Source organism: Ovis canadensis, chromosome 6 (assembly GCF_042477335.2).
Source record: "Ovis canadensis isolate MfBH-ARS-UI-01 breed Bighorn chromosome 6, ARS-UI_OviCan_v2, whole genome shotgun sequence".
NCBI classification, from domain to species: Eukaryota; Metazoa; Chordata; class Mammalia; order Artiodactyla; family Bovidae; genus Ovis; species Ovis canadensis.
In genome coordinates, this window is record NC_091250.1 from 129,972,348 (window position 1) to 129,991,581 (window position 19,234).

Below are 19,234 nucleotides of genomic sequence, written 5' to 3' on the forward strand. Positions count from 1 at the left end.
TCCTCACCCTCAGCCCGTGCTCCTCCACCCTCAGCCCGTGCTCAGAAGCGCTGTGTTGAGTCTTCGGCACCTTCGCGCTTGTCCCCGTCTGTTAGCAGTGTGTGTTCACTGTGCACAGCAGACGCAGCGCCTCTGTGCAGCTCAGAGCGGTGTGAGTTCGCGGGCTCTGGCTGTTAGAGTCCAGCAGTCGTTGCCCGAGCGCTTCGCCCACGTGCAGCAGGGCGGTGGTGGGCGGCTCCCGTCACGGGGCCCTGGGGTCTGCCTGTCCACTGCCACTCTGTGGTGGTGCCACCTCCCCCCCCCCCACCCCCCGCAGGTGTTTGCCCAGCTGTGTGCGGTTCCCGGAGCAGGCCAGGTCGTCTCTTGTTGCTGTGCTTTCCACTCGGAAAGCCCTTCCCACTCTTCATTTGCTCGGAATGCTATTGTCAGGCAGACTCCGGCTTCAGCACAGAGCCCTGGGCCCCTCCGGTTGCTGGTGCCCGTCTCTGCATGAGCAGTGCCTGCAGTGTACGTGGCCCGGTCACTGCTCAGTGGGAGGCAGTCACTAGTCTCCTGGTCTGTACGTATCGCTGACCTGTGAGCCCCCTGAGGCCAGGGCTGTGACATACACTTCTGTGGCTTGGGGGTAAGCATGTGGGCAGACAAGTGTTTCTTCACTGAGAACAAACTCACGAACTCACGCTTCCGTTTTCGTTCAGGTGGTGCTCTAGAAAAGTTCGAGATTTGTGGTGGCAGGGAATCCCTCCCAGCGTGAGAGGCAAGGTCTGGAGCTTAGCCATTGGCAACGAGTTAAACATCACCCACGGTGAGTAGCTCGCATGGTCCTCAGCCCGGGGAGCCCACCCTCGGTCCTGGGGCGTCTCCCATCCCGTGTGCCTGCTCAGGAAGAAAGGCAGCTGTTGCCATGAAGCCGTGTCTTTCAAGAGGCCAGCGTGCCTCCGGGAGGCGGTGCATTAGGAGGCAGCACCCCGGGTGCCTCAGTCATCTGGTGGCTCAGAACCAACGCCTGCCTCCCTGCTGGGCCGGTCATCCTCCCTGACACATGGTGGGGAACATTGGTGGGCTGAGTCACGCCAGGATCTCTCCTAGAACTGTGTGGAAAGCAAGCCTCAAGGGGGACGGGAAAACGGTGTGTGTGGGGTGTTTCTCTTTGTGGAGGTGCTGTGTTTGTAGGGTTTGTGATCCCGCCCGGCCCTGGCGTCTTTTATATAAGCAGCTTAGTGGGGACAGCACGCTGTGCTACCGCCGGGTCCTTGAGGGTCTGGTAGCTTCAGTCCAGAGGGACGGGAGCTCTGTACCCTCATTTTTTGGACGTGCCATGCTGCGCAGCTTGTGAGATCTTAGTTCCCAGACTAGGGATGGAACCCTGGTCCATAGCAGTGAAAGCCCCGAGTCCTAGCCACCGACCACCAGGAAGTTCCTGGACCCTGCTTTCTCAGGGCTGTTTGCCCCACCGCACGCCCTCGTATGGTTCGGGCGAGCTTTTCTTCCATGAGGGTGTCCACTGCTTCGCTCCCTCCCTATCCAGCGCTTTGCATGCTGTGAGCCAGGGTGAAACCGACCCTAGGAGCTCAGGCTCACAGTGAAGTGCCTGGTAAACAGGAATCTTGACTTCCCTCCCTTCCTGTCTGCAGTCTGGAATAAACATGCTCTACATTTAGACCTGCGATGTTCTAGATCAAATTTTTTTTGGGGGGGGGGTGTTTTCTTGTCGGGAATTCATTTGTGTTTATTCTCTTACTTGTCCTTAATTCTACTGACGGTTGTTGATAAAAGTAATATCAAATTTCCTCTCTGTCTGCAGCCTACAATGCCCAGGCCAGGAACTCTTTCCTTGCCTTCTCTGTATTAGTGCCCAGCTTGTAGTGTTGGTGGTGGCTGGCTTTTTCTTTTTACCCTCTTGAAGGCCCTTGAGTGTAAAATAGATTGGTTTGTAGCTTCTCTGTGGCTGGGGTTCATACTGTTGTTGTAAGTTTTATTTTGTAAGATACCGAGCTTATACTGCGATTTCAGCCCTGGCCAGCAGGGTTCTTCTTGAGTAGTGACAGCTGGTTGGGTGGATGGTTACTGGTTCTTTTCTTTGTCATCTCCTCAGAGTTCCATTTTTTTGTTGTTGTTAGTCCATACCTGCCCAAAACTTAACATCTGTAGGTGAAAAGATGTGTAACATTTACTTGTGGAAATGGTTTCACAAAAGCTTCCCCAAAAGTCAGTGTTTGGAGAATGGACGACAATTTGTCTCAGTCCCTGTTCCTGAGAATTTCTAAACGTGTCAACAGCTCTAAGCCAGCTGGGCGCAATGCAGCATACTCTGGGTGTGTGTATTCTATTTAATTTTCTGTTCTCACCGTTGGCTGCACTGATTTCATTTAAATTAAAATCCTCCATAGTCTATATCATAGTGTATCAGGCGAAATGGCTTAATTAATCAGTTCCATGCCTTGACAGTCTGCATAAATCTCGATACTGGCCAGTTTTATTTAAATTGTGTCTTTCTTGTGTAGCTAGCTGCCTGAAGTCAGTTGCTGACCTCACTTGGCGCTCAGCAGGGTGGGGCCTCAAGCTGTCCCTCTCATCACCTGAAGGCCTGCACAACCTCTGCACAGTCAGGCTCTCAGGAAGTGTTTGCTGGGTGAATGAAGGAGCAGATGGATGAGTGTGAATGCCGCCGTATTGGGTCCTCCTTAATCTCGAGATTGGCTGTGTGAAGCCTCCGTGACTGCACTGATGAGCTTGAAGTCCCCTCTTGAGGCCAGGCATCGGATAGGCCCTTTCTCGTGTCGTGGTGAACGTGGACAGCAGCCTGAGGGGCAGGGACTGTCGGCCTTGCTTCCCTTCTGAGGAAGTCAGCCACCCCGACAGGTTAGGCAGCTACCGCTGAAGCCCATGCTGCCATCTGGGAAGCCCCAAGGTTTTGCTGTGTCTGCAGCTGTGCGAGTGGAAACTCCCTGAGGGTCAGCCTGGTAGTACCGTTGCCTTCACTCTTGAGGGAGTTAGCCTTGTACTTTGAAGCTCCTCCAGGAAGAAGATGGGGTCACTGTTCGAGCTCCCTCTCTCCCTACAAATGCACGCCAGCTGAAGCGTGGCGGTGTTGTGGAAACTGCCCTTTGCCCTGTGTTCCCCAGGGCTGCCCGCGTCTGCGCTGTAACTGTCGGGCGCCTCACTGGGGAGCGGCTCCCAGTGGCCAGCGGCCACGTGCTGGTTTTCCTCCACCTCCTGCCAAGATGAGCAGCTCCGCCTGCCTCCTGGAAGCAGAGTGGGCAGGGGCGCCCCAGACCCTGTGGCCTCCGGCTCAGCACATCCCCAGGTTTGTCCCATAAGCAGCTGAGTTCAGACGCCCACTGCCTTCCAGGTTAATATGACGTTAATGCGATGTTACGTTTCACAGTTGTTCTGCCCTTACAGACGAGCGTAGATTGTAAGTCAGGTCCTTCCTTCACAAGGTTAGAAGAAGGTTGGTAATCAGAATTTAGCTTGTTACAACACAGTAGTGTTACTAGAATTTGACTTATGTTTTTAAAAATAGCATTCACTGTCTGGGAGGCAGTTGTGCTCTGCTTTATATTCCAGAAGTATTGAAGGAAAGAATGAAGCAGTAGGAATTCCCTGGGTAGCAGCCGTTAAGTCTCAGTGACTGTTCCTGATCCAGGGCAGCCAGTGGCTGGGCAGTGTTGGAGCCAGAGCAGCCGCGAGGCGCGGGGGCTGGACGGGCACAGCAGGGGCTCGGAGGTGTCTCTGGGTTCAGTCTTTGAGGAAGGGTGGGGCGTGGAGGTCTGCGTACGGCAGTGAGATTTGTGAGCTCGAGTTCTTTCACCGTTGCCAGACTACCCAAAGAGAAGAATGGCTGAATAAGTCCGTCCCAGATATGAAGACCTGACGGTTGTCTTGTGAGAGACGTCTCGCTGCTTTGCTGCCACTGAGAATATTTATTTTTGAAACTTCTGCCTGTGTTGCTTTCACCCCTCCTGCACTTTCAGGCAACAGGTTCAGGAAGACTGGGCCGGGGGTAGCGGTTCCATCTTGCTTTATTTGAAACCAGCTGGTTTTCTGCTTGTTTCCCGCTTTGCTCATCAGTCGTGTGCTCACCGAGTGTCCTGGCCTGTGTCAGTCCAGTGCTGTTGTTCTGGATTCAGATGTGACCAGAGGCCCTCACAGTCTCACCCCGGAGCTCAGAGTCTAGCGAGGCCGCAGCCTCATCAAACACACCAAAACGAAATAGCTTTACGGATGGGTGGTGTAATGAACACCAGGCATAGTGGCGTTTTGTGTATTTCTCTGTATATGGTGATGTCTTTAGAAAACAGAAGTGCCTTCTGGCCAGAAGGGAGGAAGTAGCTATAATAAGCATGGAGTCTGTGGTTGAACTTTAGTTATCTAAACGAGGCGGCAGTGTATTCTCTGGTGTGCTGGGGAGACATGCGTGTGCACGTGATAACTTACCAAAGGCTTTTCTTCCAGAGCTCTTTGACATCTGTCTCGCCCGAGCAAAGGAGCGGTGGCGGTCCTTTAGCACGGGAGGCTCCGAAGCGGAGACCGAAGGTATGTGTGGCAGCAACACCAGTGGGTTCTTTTGGTCGGCTATACAAGTTGTAAATATGCACATCATTACGTAACAAGGAAAACTTTCTTAACTGAAATAGTGGTTGGTGCAAATTTATGAAAGCTTCATGGGAAAAGGGATTAAAAAAATTTTTTTTGGCTGTGTAGTATGGCACACGGGATCTTAGTTCCCTGACTAGGGCTTGAACCTGGGCTTAAGCACCTGAGTCCTAACCAGTAGACCACCAGGGAATTCCCAAAAAGGGATTTTTTTTTTTTTAAGATCAATTGAGTTAAAGAAAAAAAAGCTTTTATAAGACAGATGATACCAGTTCCTGCGAGTTGTCTATGTCCACACGTGCTGGAGGGCTGGCCATCATGTATGGCTTCCTTTGTTCGCTGATGGACAGTAGCCCGGCCCCCAGTAGGGCTCAAGTGCTGGTTCAGAGAGGAGGGTTGCAGCGCCTTCCAAAGGGAGGGGAACACTGCCTGTTCCTAGGTTATGCTTTCAGAGTTTTCCACAACACACAAATGATTGTGGTTGCTTCTGTTTGTTAAGTAGTATCTTTCCTGCTGATCTTTTTTTTATACCATGTGGTATTGGAATTTTAAAAATATAAAGCAAGTTATCCATAGTTATTTGTTACAAATAACACACAGTAATGTTACGCTGCAGTAACTCCCATATATTCTATGTTTATAGCAACGATGTTCTAGCCAGTTTCAAATGATTTTTCAAATGGTCTCAAATGGCTTTTCAAATGGTTTCAAATGATTTTTCTGATGTTATCCGTGTCTGGAATTCATTTGTGTTTATTCCCTTACTTGTCCTTAATTCCAGCTATCAACAGTTGTTGATGATTTCAGACCCTAGAAAATATCTGATGATGATCTAGCCTTAGACGGTACTGTGAGATTTTTGCTCTTAAAGAACTCTGCAAACTGTTGATGCTGTAGGTTCAGGTTATAATTAGGTCCACATGGTCCTGAAGACTGTCCCTTCCTTGTTTGATTCTCCTAAGAGTTTGAAGCTTTGCGATCACTCCACAGACTTGCCTCTGAGAGGTGTGATGACTCCTGGTCTTTTGACAGATGCTGGTTTTTCAGCAGCAGACAGAGAAGCCAGTCTGGAGCTGATTAAACTGGACATCTCCAGAACATTCCCCAGTCTCTGCATTTTCCAGCAAGTAGGTGGTGGTGATCTGTTGCTTTAAGTAACATTTTGTCTAAAATGCCAAATTGCATGTATTTGTGATCAGGTTTGAAAAATACTGGGGATTTTTGTTGGGAGGGTGGGTATTTTGCTAATACTTTCAGACTTTTAAAAATAAGGATAACTAATGATGGACAGGGAAGCCTGGCATGCTGCAGTCCATCGGGTTGCAAAGAGTCAGACACGACTGCGTGACTGAAGTGAACTGAACTGAATCCTTTCCGACAGATAGTTAATATGACTTCGGAATACCCAGTCTGCTTCTATCGTGCCCGTGTTTCTGGCTTCATGCTTTGCACACGCTAGGTAACCAGTAAAGGACAGTGGCATAAACGACAGCAGAGGAGTCAGGGACCTGCACCTGCTGTGCCGAAACATCGTAAACACAGACAGTGACAGGCAGCGGGGGGCAAGGGGGCAGGAAGGATCATCAGGGTGAGGGTACGCTGGGAGGCAGAGGCCGACTGACCATGGGCACGTACCTGCTCTGGAGAGCCTGGGTACCCGGTCACCTTGAACTTGAAGGGGCAATACAGTCATCCAGCAGCAGCTGGATTAAGGGTGTTGTTCCAGTGTGGTGCTCACACCGGCCCACCAGCTTGTTTCAGACCGGCTTTGTGGGTCGAGTGCATCAGCTGTGGCCGATGGTTCACTTGTCCAGTGCCGTGGCAGTGCCGAGCTGCCACGTGACGCTTGGCAGCTAGTCCTGCGGTGTGCCGCCGCGTGCTTGGCGGCGGGCCCTGTGCGCGCACTGATGTGGCTCACGCCTGTCTCGTGTGTTGGTCCTTGTAGGGTGGCCCGTACCACGACATGCTGCACAGCGTTTTGGGCGCGTACACTTGTTACCGACCGGATGTGGGTTATGTAAGTGAACCTTTCTGAGATTCTCTGACGTTCTCTTCTAGAAAGAAAGTCATGCTCTCCACTATCTCACCATAGCTGCAGGTGGCGGGTCACGTGCCCCCGTTTTTGTGAGCTATGAAAAGGCTCACGGTCAATGACTCGCCTCAGTTTCCTCGTAGGGAAATTGAGCTGTCCTGGCTGCTCTGTGGCATCGATCTTTTTTTTTTTTAAAGCCTGATGTACAAGCCTAGTCACTCAGTTGAGTCCAACTCTTGTTGTGACCCCGTGGACTATAGCCCGCCGGGCTCCTCTAGGTCCGTGAGATTTCCCCGACAAGAATACTGGAGCAGGTGGCCGTTTCCTTCTCCATAGATCATGTTTTAATAGGGTTTGATTTTCATTTTTTGCATGTGATATTTTTACCCCAGCATTAAATCAAAAAAGCTTTTTAGTTGTAACTGTTTTTAAAGCTATGCTGCTGAGGTTTCTGCGGCTTAGCGGACGTGTGCCTGCATGGCTTTAGAGCAGCATGTTCCCTTAGGGGTGCGTTTCCGTGCTGCCCGGATGCTGTACCTCCTCGAAGGCAGCGAGCCTGTCAGGTGCAGGAGGAGGGTTTGGGAATGAAGGAGTGCAGACAGGTGGCCGGCGTGGCAGGGCGACGACTCTGCGTCAGGACGGGCAGGGCCCTCGAGGCCGTGGGGTGGCAGCGGGTGGGGGCAGCGTGGGCCCTTCCAGCGTGAGGGCATGTGGGCTCCTCCTTCAAGGAGACGCGGGGGCTGATCCGACTGCGGTGGCTGCCGGTGATTTGACCGCCCTCTCTCCTCCCCTCAGGTTCAGGGCATGTCCTTCATAGCAGCCGTGTTGATCTTGAACTTGGATACTGCAGATGCCTTCATTGCTTTTTCTAATCTTTTGAATAAACCCTGTCAAATGGCGTTTTTCCGAGTGGACCACGGCCTTGTAAGTATCCCCATGTGCGTGTGGGTCCCTGGGTGCCGTGTCTGCACAGAGCAAGAGCAGCCGGGCCCTTCTGTTTGGCAGGAAAGTTCCATTTTTCCCTCCCCGGGGTTACTTGCAGCAAGTAGCACTGTACAGCGTGGAGGATTACCAGGGCGCTGTGTTGACCCTGAGAAATGGGCGGCTAATAGCCATACGTGTGAATTTCGAAGTGCATTCTTCCAGCAAGTGTTTCTGAGAATAAACCCTTGGCATGAGAGGGGAGGGGTGCCCCCCCCCCCCCCACGGACGTCCTCGCTTTGTGTCAGAGCAGGTGCTTGGCCCGGTCCCCCCACGTGGAGGTCCATGGGGGAGGCCGGTGCCCCGCAGCTGTTTCAGCACAATACCCTGGTCGGTGCATCGTGCTTTCGCACAGACCCCATAGGAAGTTGAAGAGCCCATGCCGGTGAGACACAGGCTAGGGCGGTTCCCTGTCCCTTCTGTGTTTTCTCCCGAGCTGTCTCCTGGGCTGCACATGAAGAGGCCTGCAGTTGCCCTTGCCCGAGTGTCAGTATCAGACCCCTTCTGGGAAGGCCAGGGGTCAGCACGGAGGCCACGTGTTTCCTCAGATCATCCTTAGATGGCGCATTCCTTTCTGCTTCTTGGAGGAGAATGAGCCGTCAGGGGTCAGCCTTTGCCATGGGCCAGGGCGCGAGTTCGAGGCCGCACCTTGCACACACACGTGCGCCCTCGTTAGGCAAGTTACGCACCTGCTCTGCAGAAGGAGAGGGCACCCCCTCCAGTGTTCCTGCCTGGAGAATCCCATGAACGGAGGAACGTGGTGGGTTACAGTCCGTGGGGTCACAAAGTCAGGCACGACTTGGTGACTAAAACTTTCTCTAGCCCTCTGGGCCTCAGTTCTCCTATCTACAGGCTGAAGTGACGATGGAGTGTAGCCAGTTACGGTGGCGCTACAGGGCGGCTAGAGGTTGTGCCTGTCTAGAAATCGCCTGCTCGGTGCCTGGTTTAGGGTTGCCAGTAAAGATATGTGAGCAGTTCGCATACGAAGGTGATTGTTGGATTCCAGGGGCATTAAGTATGCTGACTTTCCCTGTAGATTGGAGACATGTGCTGATAACATGTTTACTAGTGTATTTCACACTTTCTCCCCAGATGTTGACGTACTTTGCTGCATTTGAGGTATTCTTTGAAGAAAATTTGCCGAAATTATTTGCTCATTTTAAGAAAAACAACTTAACTCCAGACATCTACCTAATTGATTGGTAAGACTGCATTTTTATGCATTTTGAGAGTGTTTTCTCATGTCTGTGCCCCCATCTTTCATTCCTCATTGCCTGCTTCTTTCGGGGCCCAGCTGGCCCCCCACCTCCTGCTTTACAGTCTCCCTTCTGTCCGGAGCCCGAGACGCCCTGTGTTGACAGCCCAGGCTGCCGGTCATCAGCTCGGCTGATCCTCTCTTAATGCCATGTGACTCTCACCGCTCCTCCTGAACTCCCTCCTGGGAAGGAAGGTGCCTTGGACCTCCGTGTTTCCAAGATACTATTTATCCATTCCTCCCCGAGACATAGCTCAGCCCCTGGCCTGTGCGGGCTCTCAGCTGGGATCGGGGGCAGACTTGGCGCTTTACGTCCGGAGCTCCCACCTGGAGGAGTGCCTGCTCCTGGACCTGGGGCTGTGCAGCCTGTGGGGGCGTCAGGGCCCACGGGGATGACCCAGAGCTGGAGCTGAGGCCTGCCGTGAGCATGCACGCTCCGGGATCAGCAAGCTGCGGCCGGCGGGGTGGGACATGGGAGCCTCCCGCAAAGGGCCAGGGTGGCAGGTGCGAGCTCCAGCAGCTGAGTCAGGGGTCGTGGATGCCAACCTGAGGGGCTCAGGCAGGAGTCCAAGGGCCAGAGGGAGAGGCTGGTGGCTTTCACTTGGGGTTAGGATGGCAGCGGGTTCCGCCCAGAAGTGAGTTTCCGGTTCCCTGGGAGGCAGGGGAACCGGGAGGCAGTGGCAGTGAAGGGGAAAGACCGGGGCTTGAGCTGAGGCCGCAGAAGTGGGTGGAGGGCTGGGAGGGGTCGCGCTGGCTGGAGGCTGGGGCCCTGGGGTGTCCTGTGGCCGTGAGGGGTGCTGCCGGTGCCGTCAGCCATGCCAGGCCGGGTTTGGCAGGATGGCGAGTGGAGCCGGTGTTGGACATGTTGGTTTTAGGGCACCTGGTGGACATTGAAGTGGATGTACAGGGTCCCAGAGAACTCCTGCTGGAGCCTAGACCAGGAAGTCTTCACATAGGGTGGATTAGTTGCCTGAGGAGAGGCTGGAAAGTCTTGGGTGTTCCCCACTGGGCGCCAGGTGAGGAGGCCAGGGCCTCCTGGGGAATAGGGAGCGGTGTCTCGGGTCCCGGAATCCCGCCTGAGCCCCAGCCGCTCCCGTTACGTCCCTGTGGCCCGAGCACAGCCGGGGAGCCTCCCTGAGCCTGTGGCCTCGTCTGTCCACACAGACGACTGGCCTCTGAGGGCCCTGTATGGGGCATCAGCCTTGCGAAGGCCTCTGCCTCACAGAAGGAGACGTCTCTGGGCCGAGAGGCCATTTGGGTTTTTGCACCGATGTGTGCGGTGAGCCCACAACTGCTGGGAACACACAGCGGGCTTGACTTTCCTCTGTGCTCACTTGTTTCAGGAGGCAAAGGCTTACCTCTAGAAGGCAAAGGCCAAATGTCTTCTGAAATGAGGCCCCGCCCTTTAACTAAAGCTGATTTGTCTGCTCCCATGGGAGTGAGCCTGTGGGATGCTTGGCGTTCGTTGCTTCTGTCCTGAACCCCGAGACCGTTCCAATTCTGCTGAATTCATGCTGGGGACAAGGGTATGGAGGTTGGGGCTGGTGTCGCTGTGGGTCAGTCCAGACGTGAGGCCATGAAGCCACCACTGGTGGGGGGCTGGGGTGGCCTGTCTGGGAGTGTTTGGGGCCAGGGTTAAAGGTCACCTCCATTTAACCAACAAATGATTTCTCCACACTGTGAAAACTCAACTCTTGCACAGGCTGTCCTGCTGCACGCCTGTTTGTTCACCTGTGTTGTGAGATTTGACTGTGAACCCTGACCTCTCAGATTCCCAGGCCTGGAGGGTGTCAATGGAGGGTCATATGGGACCAGAGTCTTTAGCTTCGACGTTATCTGCTTAGGCCACCGAGTTAGATTCTTAGGATTCCAGGCTCACAAGGAACTTTGGAAAACACTGTCCTGGAATAGTATCTCAAGCTTATTTTTGCCCTGAGTTGCAAAAATAAATCAGTTGTGTGTTGTGACGCAGCGTGTGGCCGTGTGTTTAGAGCAATATAAGATAATGTATATGACAGAAACAATTATAAGAAACAGTACTTACCAGCTTTTACTATGTGTAGGGAGCATGCTGAAGTTTTCTGTTTTGTTTGTTAAAAAAAAAGAAAGAAAAGCTGCTGCTGCTCCACGCCGATGGTGTTACAGGGCAGCGGTCAGTGACGGTCACGATGGGTGGCATGAGGGGTGCTGTACTGCAGGGAGCATCTCTGCTTCCTTCCCGGCTGAGTGGGGAGAGGGGCCCAGGCCACGGGGACTCGCGTCTGTTAGCGCTTCTCACAGTATCTCATTCATCCAACCCTTGGAACAGGCCCCGGGAGCGAATCGTAAGACGTCTGTTTGACACATGAGGAAATGGAGGCTCCGCGAGGCAGAGAGACCTGCCCAAGGTTGTTGGCTCGCTGGACGGCAGCGCCGTCGTTCGAGCTCAGGGCCAGCTCCAGAGCCTGCGTGCTTCCCCTCAGAGTGGGTTGAGTCAGGGATTTCTTAACCAAGGCAGCATACCCTGTGCAGAGGGCCCCAGCGCTGCAGTCAGTGCACTGATGAGCGTGGGCGGTGAGGGTCGGACGCGTGGGTGGTGAACGTGGAGCAGAGCGCAGGGTGTCTGGGTGCGGGACCGCTCTGAGGACTCCTCCCCTTAGACCTCTGTGATGCGATGTGCTTGGAGCCTGAGGCCCCGTGGACGCTCGCGGTGCCTGGGTGCGGCCTCTGCTGGTGCTGGGGCTTGGCTGCTTCCTAGAATTAGGGCCACGGGTGCCCTGTCTGTATTTGTAGTCCCGGCGCAGGGCCAGGCACACAGGAGGTCGTTAGTAGGTATTTGAGTTGATCTAAGCCCAGGAAACCGCTCAGTGCACATCTGAGCGCGTCCGCAGGGACCCGGGCTCTCGGTTCGGTGCTCATGGGCAGGTAGACGCTCAGAGCAGGAACGGGGGACGGAAGCCCAGGGAAAGGGCAGGCGCTGCTCAGGACCCGCCCCAGAGGCTGGTGTTTCAGAGACACCACTGCCCCGTTGCATCTTCACAGTGCCTGGAGCAGGCCCCTTTAGCACAGAGGGAGCCAGCAAGGCCCGTCTCGCAGCGGGCGGTCCAGGTGGCCCTCTCTCCCGTGCTTGGCCTGCTTCTGTTGTGTCCCAGGCCCCGTCCGCTCCCCAGCGGCGGGGCTGCCTCAGGCGCACACGCCTGTGCGTGTTTCTGTAGAGGGCGCGGGTCGCTACCCGTCCCCCCAGCCCTCTGCATGACTGTGGGCCCCCATGGTTTGGCTGCCGAGTGTCCTGGGTGAGCCGTGTGAGTGCTCATGGGAGACCTGTCTGCCCGCCAGGAGATGTCTAGGACTTGCTCCTTCTTCTGTCACGGGACACTCTCTCCACCCCCTGCGTTATTGCATTAGTTTTATAAGACGTGGTCTTGCCCAGTCTGAGAGCCCCTCTTCCAGAGCCCCCTCTCCCCTCCCCACAGCGGTGAGGGCTTCCCTTCATGAGAGCACCCCTGTTTCTCGCTGCCCCTGCAGTAGACCCAGTCCGGTCAGTCTTCTTGGTGACCCCCATGCCCGGCCCCGTGCTGGGCTTGGAGTCCTGACCCAGGGATGCACCCTCTCCTGAGGGGCCTCTTCCTCAGGTCTGAGGTGTATGGAGTCCAGCCTGTGTCTTGCAGGGGTGCCCTCCTCCCCACCTGTTCAGGGGCTGCCGTCTGCCCAGTGCTGCAGAGACTTTACGGTGGAGACTCAGATTCACTTGCTGAGGCCATCCTCCTGGCAGGGATCTTACCCAGTGTGCTTGTCTCTCCTCTCTGCTCACACAGACACAGAGGGGCCGAGCGGGCTCTCGCCCTCCAAGCCCGGCTTCGTACAGAGTTTCCAGCGTTCAGACCATCAGATGTCCGTGTTTTGTGGGAGAACTGACGTGTGGTCAGTTAACTTGTCAGAATATTTCCCACTGCTGTCAAATATTAGAGTTGTTAGGAGGCATGGATAGGTTTTGTAATAGATAATCCTGAATTAATGAAATAATCAAGCAGAACATTCTGTATCCTGATTAATGTTTCCTGAACGTTTGGTGGTACTTGGAGACCCTGTCGTCATGCCGAGTCTCTACCTTAAAGGCAGGTTGGGGTGAAATTCCTGGTGGAAGAGTTCTGTTTCCATGGCATCCAGCATCCTTTTCACTCATAGCTTCTGCTTTCCCATTTCAGTCAGTTCAGTCGCTCAGTCGTGTCTGACTCTTTGCAACCCCATGGACTGCAGCACGCCAGGCCTCCCTGTCCATCACCAACTCCCGGAGTTTACTCTCAAAGTCATGTCCATTGAGTCGGTGATGCCATCCAACCATCTCATCCTCTGTCGTTCCCTTCTTCTCCTGCCTTCAGTCATTCCCAACATCAGGGTCTTTTCAAATGAATCAGTTCTTTACATCAGGTGGCCAAAATATTGGAGTTTCAGCTTCTACATCAGGGCTTCCAATGAATATTCAGGACTGATTTCCTTTAGGATGGACTGGTTGGATCTCCTTGCAGTCCAAGGGGCTCTCAAGAGTCTTCTCCAGCTTTCTTTATAGTCCAACTCTCACATCCATACATGACCACTGGAAAAACCATAGCTTTGACTAGGTGGACCTTTATTGGCAAAGTAATATCTCTGCTTTTTAATATGCTGTCTAGGCTGGTCATAACTTTTCTTCCAAGGAGCAAGCGTCTTTTAATTTCATGGCTGCAATCACCATCTGCAGTGATTTTGGAGCCCCCCAAAATAAAGTCAGCCACTGTTTCCATTGTTTCCCCATCTATTTGCCATGAAGTGAAGGGACTGGATGCCATGATCTTATTAGTTTTCTGAATGTTGAGTTTTAAGCCAAAATTTTCACTCTCTTCTTTCACTTTCATCAAGAGGCTCTTTAGTTCTTTGCTTTCTGCCACAAGTCTGGTGTTATCTGCTTATCTGAGGTTACTGATATTTCTCCCGGCAATCTTAACTCCAGCTTGTGCTTCATCCAGCCCAGCACCTAAAAACTCCTCCAGAGCAAAGTTGTCTTGCTGAGCTGCAGTTGTTTGAGTCGCATCTGGCACCCCATGTGGGGGCCTCCTCAGCATGTGTGTGGAGGGCGGGAGGAGGGTTCGGAGCCTGAGGGTGGGGGACCTTCAGGCAGAAGGACCCACATCACCTGTGGTCACTGGCCCACCCACCCCCGCCTGGCGGATGACGGAGCCTGGGTGCTGAGGCAGGGTTCACATTACTTACCTGCTGTTTGCAGCCCCTGCTCAGGGCTGACGCCTAAGGTGGAAACACCTTTGGGCTCAAATTGGAGGGTGCTCAGAGGTGGTTCTCTCTGCTTGCTTCCAGGATTGTGGGGGGAAGAGTTAGGCTTGTTAATTGCATTTGGACGGAGACTTATATAACTACCTTCAGTTTTTAGATGAATGTGGTTCTCTGTGGCTTCATGTTGTTTTATTTAATCGCACAGAATCTAAGGAGGTTGAATAGGTACCTGCTCCTCGTCTGAATCTGAGGACGCTGGGAGCACCGTGGTGGGCTGGGCTGGGGTTCAGGGCTGCTTCCTGAGCCGGTGCTGGGGGCAGAGGCTCCTCTGCAGGAGCCGGTCCGGGGGGAGCGCACTGGGCACAGCTGGACATCGGTGGCGTCAGGCCCTGAAGGTCCAGGTCCCCGAGGGTGTCTTCTCAGTGAAGACACTGTGAGGTGAGCTTTCCCCTTATGCTGCTGTTCAGTCGCCAAGGCGTGTCCAACTCTGTGACCCCACGGACTGCAGCACGCCAGGCTCCCGTGCTTACCGTATCCTGAGTTTGCTCAGACTCACATCCATCGAGGCAATGATGCCATCCAACCACTTTGTCCTCTATCGTCCCCTTCTCCTCCTGCCTTCAATCTTTCCCACCATCAGGGTCTTTTCCAATAACTCGGCTCTTCGTATCAGGTGGCCAGAGTATTGGAGCTTCGGCGTCAGCGTCAGTCCTTCCAGTGAATATTCAGGATTGATTTCCTTTGGAACTGAGTGGTTTGACCCTTTCCTCTTTTACCTCAGGCTAAAACCTATGTTTCTGCATCCTCCCTTCATTTGTGATTTCCTCACCTGTGGTTTTTCCAGTAGTCACATGTGGATGTGAGAGTTGGACCACAAAGAAGGCTGAGTGCTGAAGAATTGATGCTTTTGAACTGTGGTGCTGGAGAAGACTCTTGAGAGCCCCTTGGACTGCAAAGAGATCCAACCAGTCAATTCTAAAGGAAATCAGTCCTGAATATTCATTGGAAGGATTGATGGTGAAGCTGTAGTACTTTGGCCACCTGATGCGAAGAGCCAACTCATTGGAAAAGACCCTGATGCTGGGAAAGATTGAGGGCAGGGGGAGAAGGGGACGACAGAGGATGAGACGGTTCGATGGCATCATTGACTCAATGGGCATGAGTTTGAGCAAGCTCCAGGAGATGATGAAGGACAGGGAAGCCTGGCGTGCTGCAGTCCACGGGATTGCAAAGCGTCGGACTCGCCTGAGTGACTGACCACCACCACCACCTGTGAAATGGAGATGATGATGGCTCTTACTCAGGGGTCACCGTGGCTGAGCCAGGTAGAGCGTGTAGAGCGGCGCCCAGCCCTACGAGCGTGTGCTGCCTGTTGACTCTGAGGAGCAGCGCAGGGCGGTGTCAGTTCTCCCACCATCGATTTCTGAGAAGCAGCTTCTGCCTCCAGGCCTGGCTTCCCTGTCTCCCTTCCCTGGCCTGCTCCCTGTTTGCAGGCCAGCAGTTAGGTTAGACATCGCCATTGGAAATGTGAAGTCTTGGCAGGAAAAAGGAAAAGCAAAAGCAAAATTGTTCTGCTCCTCTTACATACATTAGGGGGAAATAGAGACACACAGTTTCTCTTTATTGTCTTTTATGTGCCTTTAGCCCCTTATTAGTTCAGCAACATAGAACGACTGTTTTTTTCTAAGTAGTTGAATTGGTACCTGAAGCCGTCGTTTTGAAAATGACTTTATTTAGCTGTGGCGCTGGCTCTTTATTGCTGCGCGGGCTTTCCTCCAGCTGTGGCGGGTGGGGTCGCTCCCTAGGTGCGGTGTGCGGGCTTCTCGTGGTGCAGACTACAGGCTCTCGGCCACGAGGGCTTCAGCAGCTGTCACTCCTAGGCTCAGCAGTTGCGGTTTCTGGGCTGTTGGCACAGGCTCAGTAGTTCTGATGAACTATCAGAACTGTTACTCTATTACTTAGAGTAATAGAGTGACGTCGAGATATGGTCTTCCCGTAGGATTGGGGGCAGGAGGAGAAGGGGACGACAGAGGGTGAGATGGCTGGATGACATCACTGACTCGATGGATGTGGGTGTGAGTGAACTCCGGGAGTTGGTGATGGACAGGGAGGCCTGGCGTGCTGCGATTCATGGGGTCGCAAAGAGTCGGACACGACTGAGGGACTGAACTGAACTGAACTGAACTGAACTGATGGCACTGTAGACCTGTGTCTCCTGCGTTGGCTACCGAGCCCCCAGGGCAGCCCTGAAGCTGTCCTTTTTTGATACCCAGTGTAGTAACGTGCAGTCGTACTGGGGAGCACGGCACCCCTGTCCCGCAGGTGAGAAGTCCTGGGGTTCCCGCTTCCTGTGCGGGAAGCGCACCACAGTCCTGGGAGGGCCGGGGAGCCGTCCCTGTCCGTCCTGCCTTCCTCACGCTCATCCTGCTTGGAGAAGGATGACTCTCAGGGCTCCCTGTGGGGAGCAGGCGGGAAGCCTCGAGGCAGGGGAGGGGCGGCGTGCATGCAGCACCCCCCTCATCCATGTGCTCTGACGGCGGGTCCTGGGCTGCGGGCCGAGCCGAGCGGCTGTCCACCCGCACCTGATAAGCTCTTCTGAGAGTAAACGCGAGAGCGTTGTTTCCGATCCCTGTTCACTCGCTGGTTTTGATTCTGAGTGCCGCCGAAGATACAGGGAAGCATTTGACAGCTGCTGCTGATAAACGGTTTTTCAGTGAAAGTGGAGGTAGTGGGGGGAGGCAGGGAGCCTAGGGAGCCTGGGGACCCTGGAGCCGTCTGAGTGCCGCGCTCTAGGGGAGGATGAGAGGGGAACACCGTCTCGGAGGCAGGGGGCCGGCAGGAGGGACCCTGGACTCTCGAGTGGGGCACAGGTGGCCCCGTGCAGGAGCCCAGGGGCAGGAAGCTGGCTGCTGGAAGGCCTCCTGGGTCTCGGGGCTCAGAGTAGGGAGGGCGGCTGGGGTTCCATCCCCGTTTGATGGCTGTCGTGAGACGGACGTGTGAGGCGCCGTGTGAGCAGCTGACGGGAGAGGCCCAGCCCAGCCCAGGGGCAGGAAGCAGCCTTCCCAGGAGGGCCGTCTGAGGCCAAGCTGTGGTGAGGAGACATGTTGTCAGGGGAAAGCTTTTAATGCTTTTCTTTAAAAGGCACATTTTATTTAAGATACAGTAAGAGTCAAGGCCTTAATGGTTCCATTTCAGTACCTGAAGATAGTAAACGATACTGTGTATGACACAATTTATAGTCTTCCACATGAACGACAAGCTTGGTGATCAGGTCTCCGTCTTGCTTTGACTTTGCAGCAGCATTTGGCAGTCTTCACTCTGTGATTCCAGGATATTTCCTTTATCTGGCACCATCTATACACAAACTGTCGCCAGCCCCAAACCCTCCTCTGAACTTGAAATTGATTCACGCATCCACCTGGATGTCTGGTGACTTGAGCTCAGGTCCAAGCCAAAGGTCCCGCAGCTCCACCCGTGGAGTTGCCCCACAGACCCACCCGTCGCATTTCCCGTGAGGTGCGTCCACGTTCGCTCTACTTGGGGCTGCCCCCTCTGCTGCAGTCCCGTGCCGACCTGCCTGGTGGGTTCAGTGGCCGCCCTGGTGAGGCCTGCGTTCCCCTGCAAGAGCTCAGCACAGGGGACGGGCCCTTGCCCTGCTCAGCCCCTTCACTAGTCTTCCACCTCATGCAGAAGGAAACCCGCAGGCCTTGTGGTAGCCTGTAGGGTCCCGTGCGCTGGGCCCCGGTCCCCGCAGACACCCTCACGGGTTCTCCCTTTGGCTGTTACGGCTTCAAGCGCAGTGGCCTCCTGGCCCGTCAGTGGACGCGCTGGGTCACCTCTGCCTCCGAGCTGCGAGCCCGCTGTGTGCTCTGTCTGGGGCTTCCTCCTCGGGGCTTTGTGGAAGTGTCGCTTTTCAGTCACGCGTTCTCCCTGACCGTCCTGTTCACACACACAGACTGGTGGTCCTTGCCTCCCACCCTGCTTTGTATTTGAATCCACATCTGACGTTCTGTGCGCTTCATTCAGCTTTTCTACCCACGAGGGCAGGGAAAGCTGTCTGTTCTGCTGGATTCTGCGTATTCTCGCCACAAAGAACGGTGGCTGGCACAGAACAGGCTTTAAAAGCCGTTTATGATGTGCGGCTTAGAATCAGCAGGGCTCAGATCTCAAGAGCTGCTCGTGGAGTGATGGGGGATGGTCGGCAGCATCGAGCAGGAGGGCATCACAAGCCTTCAGCGTGGCGTTGCTTTGCAGGGGTGGCGGGGAGGACTGGGCTTGGCTGTGCTTATTTAAGTATAAGTTCATCCTAAGTTCAGTGTGAGTTTTTGCACTTTGAACAGTTTCTGCACCACAAATGCTACCTGCAAGTAATCTGTATTTGCCAACTCAGCAAGGCAGATGGTTGCTAACAGCTTGACTGGTGAATTCTTGTGAATTTTTAAAAAAATGTAAATTGAGGGACCTTCCTGGTGGTCCAGTGCTCAAGGCGTGGCACTCCCAATGCAGAGGGCTCAGGTTTGATCCCTGGTTGGGGAGCTAAGCTCCCGCACCGCCATGTGGCCAAAAAATAAAGTTAAAAAAAAGTATCTGTTAAAAAATGTTAGTTGAAGAGGATTAGGTTGATCATACTTCTGAGTTCCTGGTAAACTAGTCACTGTTTAATGTAAGTCTTGTTTGTCTGTAGTTACTCTTTTTATCCCATCCTCATTCTGTTCCATAGACAATACTTCTAATGTGTTTAAAATGTATCTTTTCTGTATACATTTTAAAGAAAGTGTAACAGTAAGTAGCACCGGAACTGCTGCTCCCTGCCAGGTGAGTCTGGCGCTCTTGATCACTAGGACATCAGCTTCACAATGTGTCTGAAGCAGTTCACAAAGACCACACTCAAATCTGAAGAATATCGCGTTAGAGAAATTTCTCCTGCGGTTTCTCTCTCTCCCTTTGCCTGTAGCCACTCAATTTTACCAGTCTCTTTTTGCCCTTAAGACTACTCTGCTTTTAAAATGTAAAGGTGTGACTTTTCACCTGTGAGTTGGCAGGTAAGTGATAATGAGGATTAGGTCACTTGCTTTTCATTTTTTAAAAATAAAATGTCCTCTAGAGTTGAGAATGTTCAGATT

At 53.6% G+C, this 19,234-nt stretch overlaps 1 protein-coding gene across 6 annotated transcripts in view; it reads left to right on the plus strand.

Moving 5' to 3' along the window:
• The window catches only part of TBC1D14 (TBC1 domain family member 14), a 117,648-nt gene that overhangs the window by 86,958 nt on the left and 11,456 nt on the right, over positions 1-19,234 (plus strand). For all 6 annotated transcript variants that reach the window (XM_069594786.1, XM_069594787.1, XM_069594788.1 and 3 more), the window contains 6 exons: positions 699-805; positions 4,459-4,539; positions 5,632-5,726; positions 6,545-6,616; positions 7,427-7,555; positions 8,705-8,814. In XM_069594786.1, the coding sequence (XP_069450887.1) occupies positions 699-805; positions 4,459-4,539; positions 5,632-5,726; positions 6,545-6,616; positions 7,427-7,555; positions 8,705-8,814 (594 nt within the window). The remainder of the gene's footprint in view (positions 1-698; positions 806-4,458; positions 4,540-5,631; positions 5,727-6,544; positions 6,617-7,426; positions 7,556-8,704; positions 8,815-19,234) is intronic.